The sequence below is a fragment of the Bos indicus x Bos taurus genome, chromosome 1 (assembly GCF_003369695.1).
Source record: "Bos indicus x Bos taurus breed Angus x Brahman F1 hybrid chromosome 1, Bos_hybrid_MaternalHap_v2.0, whole genome shotgun sequence".
Taxonomy (NCBI): domain Eukaryota; kingdom Metazoa; phylum Chordata; class Mammalia; order Artiodactyla; family Bovidae; genus Bos; species Bos indicus x Bos taurus.
The window spans coordinates 66,801,997-66,814,062 of NC_040076.1; the positions used below are offsets into that span (position 1 = coordinate 66,801,997).

At 41.0% G+C, this 12,066-nt stretch overlaps 1 protein-coding gene across 1 annotated transcript in view; it reads right to left on the minus strand.

Annotated features, from left to right (window-relative positions):
- Nucleotides 1-755: 755 nt before the first annotated feature.
- HSPBAP1 (HSPB1 associated protein 1) overlaps nucleotides 756-12,066 on the minus strand; it is a 56,389-nt gene continuing 45,078 nt past the window's right edge. The window contains exons 4-8 of the mRNA XM_027535408.1: nucleotides 11,812-11,948; nucleotides 10,318-10,489; nucleotides 4,634-4,717; nucleotides 1,775-1,885; nucleotides 756-1,647 (exon numbers count right to left, since the gene is read on the minus strand). Of these exons, the coding sequence (XP_027391209.1) occupies nucleotides 1,129-1,647; nucleotides 1,775-1,885; nucleotides 4,634-4,717; nucleotides 10,318-10,489; nucleotides 11,812-11,948 (1,023 nt within the window). The 3' untranslated portion in view covers nucleotides 756-1,128. The remainder of the gene's footprint in view (nucleotides 1,648-1,774; nucleotides 1,886-4,633; nucleotides 4,718-10,317; nucleotides 10,490-11,811; nucleotides 11,949-12,066) is intronic.

Genomic DNA, 12,066 nt, shown 5'->3' on the forward strand with positions numbered 1-12,066 from the left:
TCACCTCCCTTCCTCCTTTCTCCCAGAAAGCCAGCACTCTCTTGGGATTTATTGATACCCTCAGTTTGAAAAGTGAGAAGGATGAGACCAATAGTCAATCTTCTTAAAAGGTGACTTTGTATATCTTTTCTATGTGTTTTTTATGAATGGTTACTGAGATCAATCTGGTTTTTAAATTCGTACTTGAACAGTAACGATAGTAATAATCCCCACATCTTGCAAATGTAACGAGAGTGGGATTAAGTTGACGAAACAAGCTTTCTGTTAGCTTCAGGAGTCAGCAGCATTTGGTCATTTTTATTGCAGGGCTGTTGTCCTTAGTTGTCCCAGCTCCTTCCACAAAGAGGCCCCACCTACTTTTCTCCTGATGGGTACTCTACTCTGGAGCACAGGGGTTAACCAGTGAGAATCCTACACACGTGAGAAGTGTGGTCACTTCAGATCAAGGCGAGAATTCACCCTGCATTTGAATTAAGAGGTTGGCAACCTAGTACAATCACAAATTGTCCCACATCACCTTACTACATAGAGTCCAAAATACCTATTGAAACGAGCAACTGCAATCCCTCCCCCTGCCAAAAATAACAAAAGATAGAATTCACCCAATGGATGCCTTTGATCCATTAAAAAGTTAGCAAACTTTTTCTATAAGGAGTTCCAGTGAATATTTCCAGCTTTGTAAGTCATACTGCCTTTGTCACGACTCAGCTCTGTGACTGTAACCCTAAAGCCACCACAGACAATATGTAAATGAATGGTATGGCCGTGTTTCAATACAACTTTATTTACAAAAACAAGCAGCAGGCTGACCCCTGCTTGAGGCTGATGCAGAGACCACTTCCTGTTGAGAACACCAGGAGCTTGTGTTTGAGACAGGCTGAAGGTATGAGATGGGAGAGGCAAGGCAAAGGCACTGAGGAAAGAGGCATACAAACAACAAAAAGCCAGGCTGTCCAAAGAGCAATGTGTATGCCAGAAGGTGGCAAAAGACTAAAATTTAATTAGGTGAGAACAGTACATTTTAAGCATGTGCAAACTGAACTTTTGCTGGTTCATCTTTTATTTAAAAACTACATTATTTTAAAGATATTCTTAAAACAGTATTTAGAAAATCATTTTCTATTAGAATCACGTACTTCTTCCTTGAATCAGAAGTTGTGCCACTATCCTGGTTACCTGTGGATTCACCAAGCAGTCCAGCAAGTCATCTGTAGAAACGAATGTCTGGGAAACGGCCACAGTCCTATCTGAAGCAATCTGTTCCACAACTGCATTCTCACTCTCACTCATCATTCGCTGCCTCTTTCCAAAGGATTTTCCATTTTTGCTGACAAAGTCTTCACCATCGTTTTCAAATATGCCTCCTCTTTCTGAGGATGGTTCTTCGGAACTTGCTGTGACAGGTACCAGATCAAGGCCAAAAGGACTTGCTGCCTCCTGTTTCACTGTTTCTGAGCTTAAGTTGTGGCCACCAGCTTGTTTTACCCCCACGTGGCTGTGCATGTTTAACTCCTCCTTTATCGTGTACTCTCTGTTGGTTCTCAGTGCTTGGGTTTCTACTACTTCAGACGTTCCATAATGATTAAAAAAAGCAGAGATGGCCCCATTTAAGTAGTGACAATTGATTTCATGGGATGTTTCCTCAAGCTAGGGAAAAAGAAAAACTCCTTAAAATGGTTATACATACTTACATAAATTGGAAAACAAGCGTTCTTGTCAGAGTTGGTTTATCACAGGATAGTAACTGCCATGATGAAAAGTGGAAGAGACCTACCTCAGTTGGGTTTAACCAAGCTCTGGTATTGTGTGGATTCTCTGCAGTTTTCAGGGCACACACAAGCATGCGGGTGATTGCCTCTTCTACCCGGGTTTGGTGGTCCTCTTCCTAAGTCAAGGTTAAAAAAGAAGACACAGTGTTTCATTTGTCTCTGGGTCTCACTGCTTAAAACAGAGGAGAGTCTCTTAACTGCTGTTTTGTTCTTTCATCAACATAAGCTTTGTTACTAAAGGAATGAATATGCTGTTGGCAGACCACGATTTTTACGTGTTAACTATCTTCTGCCACCTAGAAAGAGTTGCAGAATATTTCGCCAACTAAATTTAAGTATGGGTCCTTTCTGTAAGAAATAGGCCTTAAGTATGAATCACCTGTGATATTTTCTTCAGCATTTTCCAGTCTCTGACATGTTTAAAGTTTCTTTTAAAAAGTATCACATGAAAATGAATAATCCCAATAGAGGATTATTTTGACAAGCTAATTTTTTGAGGAATGGGAAAAAAATTTTAATAAACATTCTTGGTTGGATGGCATCACTGATGCAATGGACATAAAACTGGGCAATCTCCAGGAGATGGTGAGGGACAGGGAAGCTTGGCGTGCTATAGTCCATGGGGTTGTGAAGAGTCGGACACGACTTGGTGACTGAACAACAACAACATTCTTGGCCACAAGAGTGAGAAGGCTAAATATCTATCTATCTATTGTATCTTAAGATACAATAAGTATAAACTATGGCAATCATGATAAACTACATTAAAATTAGTAACTTTTGTTCATCAAAAGACACCATAAAGGAAATAAAGAAGCCAGATGTCTGTAACATATATAACTGATTGCAAAATATATAAAGAATCTGCACACATCAGTAAGACAAATGACCCATTTTTTTTTTAATGGGCAAAAGCCACGAAGACAAACATGTCAAAAAAAGAACAATTATATGAGTAATAAACACATGAAAATAAGCTTAGCCTCATTAATAATCAGGGAAATGCAAATCAAGAAACCCATGAGACTGGCAAAAGAGGGTCTGATAATTCCAAATGATGGAGAAATGTCAAATAATTGACAGGAATCTTATACATTGATGGCGGGAATGTATGCTGACAGACATTTGGAAAATATGCAGGCATTATATTATAAACCTGAGTACTGTACACCCTACAGATGGCAATTCCACTTCTAGATATATACACATTCTCTGGAGAAACTCTTGCGCATGTATACAAGAATATTCTATTTATAAAAGCAAAAAAACTAAAAGCAACCCAATTAGACATCAACAGAAAAATGAATCGATAAACTGTGGTATATTAACACTAGAGGATATTATTATACCACAGTGAAAATGAATGACCAGCTACATGTGACAACAGAGATGAATATTAGAAACACAGATGAATATTAGAAACATAATATTAAATTTAAAAAAAAAAGCAAATCCTCAAGATGAGATACCACTTCTCCTAGGATGGCTATAATAAAAAATACAGATAACAAATGTTCATAAGGATGTGGAGAAATCAGAATCTTCATACTTTGTTGGGGGAATGTAAATGGTGCACTGCTTGGAAAATAGCAATTTCTGGCAATTCCTCAGAAAATTAAATCTAGAGTTACCAGATGGTTAATTTTATGAGTCAACTTGGGTAGGCTATGGTGACCAATTGTCTAGTCAAACACTATTCTAGATGTCACTGTGAAGATATTTCATAGATGTGATTAACATTTATAATCAGCTGACTTTAAGTAAAAGCAGATTATCCTCAATAATGCAGGTGGACCTCATCTGATCAGTTGAACGCTTTAAGAGCAAAATTTAAGGTTTCTTGGAGAAGAAAAAATTCTGCCTCAAGACTGCAACAGAAATCCTAAGCCAGTTTACATACAGCCTGCCAGCCTGTCTTACAGATTCTGGACTCTAGACTGTAACTTGAACTCATCTGAATTTCCAGCCTGCTGGCCTGCCCGGCTGATGTCCATATGATCCAGCAACTCCACACCCAGGTATATACCGAAAGAAATGGAAACATACATCCACACAAAACCACGTACGTAAATGACAGCAGTAGCATTATTCATAAGAGCCAAAAGTAGACACAATCCAAAGGTCCATCACTGATTAGTGGATAAACAAAATGTGGTATGTCTAAACAGTACTTTTTAGCTATATAAAAAAAGGAATGAAGTACTGATACACACTACTCCAAGGATGATTCTTAAAAACATTATGCTAAATGAAAGACGCCAGCCATGGCTGTGATCAAAGTCTCTGGTTAAAGCATGTGCAGATGCAACAATGCTTCAGGTGGGAGAGACAGACTTGAACCATAATGGTAGCCATTCTAATTGTCAAGTGGAACAGGCAACCAGGATTAAGCATAGCATATTGGAGGGAAAAAGCCTTTGGCAGAAATAAAATGATAAAACCTAGCACCGAAAGACTGCTCTGAAAAGATGTGTAACTCAGGACTGTGAATTGTGCAATTAGTAATGAGGACACTGAGCCAAGAAGCAGATATTTCCAGCCCAGATGGTGTGGGATGGGACTAGCACCATGGGACGTGTGTGGCAGGTTCAGCCAGGCCCAACACAGTTCTCCTAACAGTCAAGGGAGCAGGCCCGGCACACCAACCTCAGGGCGCACTGTGCCCCGAGAAGAAAGAGGACAGCGTGTCACAAAAACCCTATTTCCAACCTCACCACCCACCAACAGAGCACAGAATCCATAACCCATAGCACAGCAAACAAGGTAGCACGGGAGTGTTGGTTAAAATTAATCATCAAGTTATAAAGACAGGCACTGTGTATCTTAAAAGCAAGGAGATGACATTTGTTAGAAAAGGAAAATACCAGCTCAATCCACGAGTTTATACTGACAGTGACAGGATCAATGGATTCCACATAATGCCACCAGTGTCTGGGAACAAACAGAACCTGAAAACCAAACAAAAAATGGTTAGCACAAAACCAAGACATTTTACTTTTATGTCAGAATCAGATCTAAATTGAAGCTGCTAGGAAAAAAAATTCAAATGAATTTAGAGCAATATTGTAATAGGAAAGGGAAAAGTAAGAAAAAGCTCCCATAATCCTTTTATTCCTTTAAAAAAAAATTAACAAGTTTGCATGTTCTATAAAGGATATTGGCTTCCCTGGTGGCTCAGATGGGAAGATCCCCTGGAGAAGAGAATGGCAACCCACTCCAGTATTCTTGCCTGGAGAATTCCACGGACAGAAGAGCCTGGCGGGCTACAAGTCCATGGGGTCACAAGGAGTTGGACATGACTAAGCGACTAACACTTTCACTTTTTCACAAAGGATATTACCAGCTTCTCCAGTCTCTACTCTCCTTTATGCTGGACCGTCTTTGTCTGCATCCAAATCTTGGTAAAGGATTCTAAGATTGTAACTCTTCCTCCTTTCCATCACATAAGAATTGTATGAGTTCTGAGAAAGGGCGTACATAAAAATACAGGACATAGTTTCTGACTTCTCACAGTATAAAATCTAGCCAATGAAAAAATAATATATAGAACAGCGGCATTATATAAGGGTAAATCAGAGGAGTGGACACTGGTGGTAGAGAAGTTCAGAGGTGAGAGAAGCAGGCACAAACTAGGGAGGTCAGGGGCAACCTGGATGAAGGAAGTGTGATCTGAGCCACGACTGGGAGAGAACGAGGACGTGCCAGGAGGGGAAATGGGCAAGGGAGGCGGGACTGTCGAGGGACAGCAAGCAGGCCGGTTTTACCACTGCAGAAGGAATACTGGGGAATAAAGTAGGAGAATCAGGTTAGGGCCAGTGGAGGGCCCTGAATTCAGAATAAAGAATCTGGATTTTATATCCTGTAGGCATTACAAGTTCCTGAGTTCTGAGTAAGTGGACGGTTAAAATAGTGACATTATGGGAAAGTCTGGAAGGACAAGAGAGTCCTGCAATGGTCCACTTAGTAAATGTTTAGATTTAAACAGGAAGGAATAGCAAACGAAAGCAATGGGCAGAGCCAAGAAGGACTGTATTTGTCCAGACTCACTACAAGAGTCTGTGAAAGGCCAAGTAGAGTAGAAACTTTTGGGTTTGGATTTAGAAAATGGTAGCACTTGCTACAGACAAGGTGGAGGTGGGAAGAGCGCTCCTTTCAGGAGAATCAGGCACTGAAAATGGCCACTACAGCCACTGGCTTTAGTCATTAGGAGGCCTCGAATCTCCTATCACAGAGTTTACTTTCAGTACAGAGGTAGGAGGGGGCCCAGTTTATGGTGGATTCAGGAAAGAGAATGATGTGAAAAACTGATACAATGGACAGAAATACTCATTGAATTTGGCTATTAAAGTAAAAGAAAAAAAAAGAATTAGCAGCCACTTCACACCCACTAAAATGGCTACAGTTGTAGTAATATAATAATAGTAATAATAATAAAGGAAGATAACAAGTGTTGGAGAGGATGTAAAGCAATTAGAACCCACATAGATTGCTGGTGGGAATGTAAAATGGTGCAGCTGCTATGGAAAACAGTTTGGCAATTCCCCCAAAAGTTAAAACACAGAATTAACATATGACCCAGCAATTCCACTCCTACATAAATACTCAAGAGAACTGAAAATATATGTTCTTACAAAACCTTGTACACAAATATTTATAACAGTATTATCATAATAACCAAAAAAGTGGAAACAACCCAAATACCCATCAGGTGTTTAATGGATAAATAAAATGTATATTCACATAATGGAACAACAGGCAGTTCAGTTGCTTAGTCGTGTCCGACTCTTTGCGACCCCATGGACTGCAGCACTCCAGGCTTCCCCGTCCATCACAAACTCCTGGAGCTTGCTCAAACTCATGTCCATTGAGTCGGTGATGCCATCCAACCATCTCATCCTTTATTGTCCCCTTCTCCTCCTGCCTTCAATCTTTCCCAGCATCAGCGTCTTTTCAAATGAGTCAGTTATTCACATCAGGTGGCCAAAGTATTGGAGTTTCAGCTTCAGCATCAGTCCTTCCAATGACTATTCAGGACTGATTTCCTTTAGGATTGACTGGTTGGATCTCCTTGCAGTCCAAGGGACTCTCAAGAGTCTTCTCCAACACCACAGTTCAAAAGCATCAATTCTTTGGTGCTCAGCTTTCTTTATGATCCAACTCTCACATCCATACATGACTACTGGAAAAACCATTCTCTGACTACATGGACCTTCATCGGAAAAGAAATGTCTCTGCTTTTTAATATGCTGTCTAGATTGGTCATAGCTTTTCTTCCAAGAGTGTCTTTTAATTTCATGGCTGCAGTCACCATCTGCAGTGACTCTGGAGCCCAAGTCTGTCATTGTTTCCCCATTTATTTGCCACCAAGTGATGGGACCAGAGGCCATGATCTTAGTTTTTTGAAAGTTGAGTTTTAAGCCAACTTTTTCACTCTCCTCTTTCACTTTCATCAAGAGGCTCTTCAGTGCCTCTTCACTTTCCGCCATAAGGGTGGTGTCATCTGCGTATCTGAGGTTTGATTTCAGCTTGTGCTTCATCCAGCCCAGCATTTTGCATGATGCACTCTGCATATAAGTTAAATAAGCAGGGTGACAATATACAGCCTTGACATACTCCTTTCCTGATTTGGAACCAGTCTGTTGTTTCATGTCCAGTTCTAACTGTTGCTTCTTGACCTGCGTACAGATTGCTCAGGAGGCAGGTAAGGTGGTCTGGTATTCTCCTCTCTTGAAGAACTTTCCAGTTAGTTGTAATCTACACAGTCAAAGGCTTTAGCATAATCAAGAAAGCAGAGGTAGATGTTTTTCTGGATCTCTTGCTTTTTCGATGATCCAATGGATGTTGGCAACTTGATCTCTGGTTCCTCTGCCGTTTCTAAATCCAGCTTGAACATCTGGAAGTTCATGGTTTGTACTGCTGAAACCTGGCTTGGAGAAATTTGAGCATTACTTTGCTAGCATCTGAAAGTGAAGTGAAAGTGAAGTCGCTCAGTCATGTCCAACTCTTTGAGACCCCATGGACTGTAGCCTACCAGGCTCCTCCGTCCATGGGATTCTCCAGGCAAAAATACTGGAGTGGGTTGCCATTTCCTTCTCCAGGGGATCTTTCTGACCCAGGGATTGAACCCCAGTCTCCCACATTGCAGACAGATGCTTTAACCTCTGAGCCACCAGGGAAGCCCCGTGCTAGCATCTGAGATGAGTACAATTGTGCGGTAGTTTCAACATTCTTTGGCATTGCCTTTCTTTGGGATTGGAATGAAAACTGACCTTTTCCAGTCCTGTGGCCATTGCTGAGTTTTCCAAATTTGTTGGCATATTGACTGCAGCACTTTCACAGCATCATCTTTTAGGATTTGAAAGAGCTCAACTAGAATTCCATCACCTCTACTAGCTTTGTTCGTAGTGATGCTTCCTAAGGCCCACTTGACTTTGCACTCCAGGATGTCTGGCTGTAGGTGAATGATCACACCATCGTCGTTATCTGGGTCATGAAGATCTTTTTTGTACAGTTCTTCTGTGTATTCTTGCCACCCCTTCTTAATATCTTCTGCTTCTGTTAGGTCCATACCATTTCTGTCCTTCATTGTGCCCATCTTTGCATGAAGTGTTCCCTTGGTATCTCTAATTTTCTTGAAGAGATCTCTAGTCTTCCCCATTCTATTGTTTTCCTCTATTACTTTGCATTGATCACTGAGGAAGGCTTTCTTATCTCTCCTTACTATTGTTTGGAACTCTGCATTCAAGTGGGTATAGCTTTCCTTTCTCCTTTGCCTTTAGCTTCTCTTCTTCCCTCAGCTATTTGTAATGGAACATATTCATCCAAAAAAAGAATGAAGAGCCAATAACATTCTACAGTGTGGAGATTATGCTATGTGAAAGGAGCCAGACATAAAAGACCACAGATTGCACAACTGCACTTATATGAGACGTCCAGAATAGGTAAATCTATAAAGAAAGAAAACAGAGAAGTGGCTGTCAGGGTCTGGGGGGATAGGTGAATGGGGAGTGACTGCTGACAAGACGAGGAAACAGTCAGACTGTGTGAGCTGGAGCACTCGAGTGTAAAGGAGGCAGGAACAGCCAGTGAGAAGGGGGCAAAGGAAGGAACACAGGCAGGTAAGAGGGATAACCAAGGGAATAAAATCTTAAGAGACTAAGAAAACCCGGTAAATGTTAATAAAATATCTGACCGTAAATGCCAGTGTTGTAGAGCTGATTTTCCCCACTGGGTAGAAGCACTAAGCACCAAACCTTTGGAGATATTTCAGAGACAGTCAGTCACAAAAGCAGCATCCATTCTTGCTTAAAAGCAAATCATTCTCAACAAATATATGATATCACTTACATGTGGACTCTACAAAATGATAAACAAATCTATATACAGAACAGAAACAGACTCCCAGACACAGAAAACAAGCTTATGGGTATCACGTCTGGTTATGGGGGAAGGGGTAATTTAGGAGCAGGGGATTAACAGACACAAACTACTGCACACAGAATATACAGGCAACAGGGATTTACTGTATAGTACAGAGAACTATATTCAATATCTTGTAATAAATTATAATGGAATATAACCTGAAAAAATATATAACTGAATCACTGTGCTATACATCTGAAACTAACACAATATTGTAAATCAACTATACTTCTATTATACAGAGTGAAGTAAGCCAGAAAGAAAAACACCAATACAGTATACTAACACATATATATGGAATTTAGAAAGAAGGTAACAATAACCCTGTGTACGAGACAGCAAAAGAGACACTGATGTATAGAACAGTCTTTTGGACTCTGTGGGAGAGGGAGAGGGTGGGATGATATGGGAGAATGGCATTGAAATACGTATAATATCATATATGAAACGAGTCGCCAGTCCAGGTTCGATGCACGATACTGGATGCTTGGGGCTGGTGCACTGGGACGACCCAGAGGGATGGTGTGGGGAGGGAGGAGGGACGAGGGTTCAGGATGGGGAGCACATGTATACCTGTGGCAGATTCATTTTGATATTTGGCAAAACCAATACAATATTGTAAAGTTTAAAAATAAAATAAAATTAAAAAAAAATAAAAAATAAAAAAACCCCTTAAATCCCTAAATCATTCTTAGTTCAATCTGCCGTTGTTGGCCCACTAACTGGATACACTTGAACCTGTGTTTGTGTGCCTGGATTCTAACGTAGTTGAACAGATATTAACTGTAAATAAATGTTTCAGAAGTGCTCAAGTACTCATGCCTTGACACCTCCTCTTAACCTAAACAAAAATGACTGAGCTCCTGGATCTTCGTCCATAGTCCATTCTCCTCTTCACCACCAGGAGGAGCCATGCACCCTCCTCTCATTTCCCTTCCATGACCTGTGAAGCTGGGACTGTGTGAAGCCTACAGCTGGAGAAGCTGGCATCCAATAGCAGAGCAGCAGGGAAGGGACCACTGTCGTCATTTGTACTGGTGGGGAGGCACGTGACATAGGACTTGAAAGAAGTTATAGCTGGGGTGTCCAGTGACAGGTCACCAGTGTTTTAAAGCTCCCACTTTACCTGTCCTGGGCTCAGAGTGACCATATGTCTTCGAGCTTTCCGGAACTGAGGAAAACGTTTTAAATCAGGATTGACAACATTGATTTTACTGAACACACTGGATTCTTCATAAGGGATTCTAGTTGGATAAAGGAAAGGAGTATCTTCAGGAGGAAAGAGATGCCATCTTTTCCTAATGGAAAAAAAAAAAAGATACAAGTTAGTATTGTAGACTTGAGACAAAAGATGTAAGAAGGCAGCAGCGAAGTGCCGGTTTTCACCCATTTTCATTCAATCCATCGAGGAATACAGGAGCCACCTCAGGGGTCACCTGGCCCATCTCTCACTCAGTTCTGGAATCTCCTCTGCAGACACCTGGTGGAGGTAGGGTAGCAACTAGTGGGTATCTAAGGATGTCCTAAGTAGCCCCTTTGCAGGGACAAGATCTACTTTGTAAGATAATTCTCAAATCAAAGTCAGTCTCCTCATAAGCTGTTTCCGTTCCTATAGCTAGAGCTACCTAGAATAACCTCCACTCTTTCAAATCTCTGTATTCTTATCTTATCCAGAGTAACCTGTCAGGGTTCTGTCCATCAAGTTAAATTTTCAGACTTCTCCCTGTTTGGACTGTGAATTTCTTAAGTTAAACATTTGTTAAATTGATTCATTAAGGAAGAGAAATGCACAAATGATGCCACACAATAAAAAGTAGTATAATATAGGGATGTGCAAAAAGAGAAAACTGTAAAATGGTTTCGTCACTTTAAAATTTATTTTTTTTGGAAAATGGAAGTGATAAATCTTAACTCACAAAACATTAGACACACCAATATTTGGAGCCAACAGAGGGAGGACCTGAGGCAAAGAAGGGAGAAGTGAAAAGGGAAGAGACACATACAGAAATCCACAGATGGGGAAGTAGAGAGAGAAAAGAACCAAGTTCTGAGACAAGTCCTTAAGCCCTCCAGTGACCCCTGGCAGTTACAGTAGGGCTATCTTGTCCTTTCAAGATAGCTGACTGCTCTTCTTAAACTAGGAAGTATAAAGTCTTATTTTGCCTTAGAGATGATAAAGCTGCTCCCTTCCCCTGGACTCGTTTGGAGAATACGTTTAGAATGTCAGAGCTGGAAAGACCTTATCAGTCTAATTTTATTTTCAAAGAAGTGGAAGAAGGAGCCAGCTAAGCAGACAACTGCCTAGCTGAACTGGGAGTGGATGCCTGGAAGTTCTGGATGAGCTTTCTAAGAACAATCCTGATCATGGCTGAGAGGCACAGCACACAGAAACCACCATATATACTGCTCCCCTTATTTCACAAAGGAGGAGACTGAACCAGAGATTAAGAGATTTGCCCTGGTCATGAGACAGGCTGATAGAATGGAGCAGGGAGTCCTGCTGCCTACCCAATAGTCACTGCTTTTCCTGTACAACACACAAAGACACAAACACACACACACGCACACATACATTTCTCTCTCTCTCTCCCTCCTGCATGCCTATGCACATATGCATTACCTTCCTTGTACCTGGAATACTAAGTTGCAACCATAGGTGTCCAGATGACAGGGTGTATGGGCCCCCAGGGAGCCGATCCACAATGTACTCTCCTGTCCATTTCTTCCAGGAAACCCAAAGTCAGACCATATCACATCCTGTTATGAAAATAAAGTTACAGTCCATCAGGAAACAACCAACTCTGCTGTATAGTAGTGTTACACATTTCCACTTACACATCTGGTTTGGGGCAATGGGAACCACTCTCTTATAGAA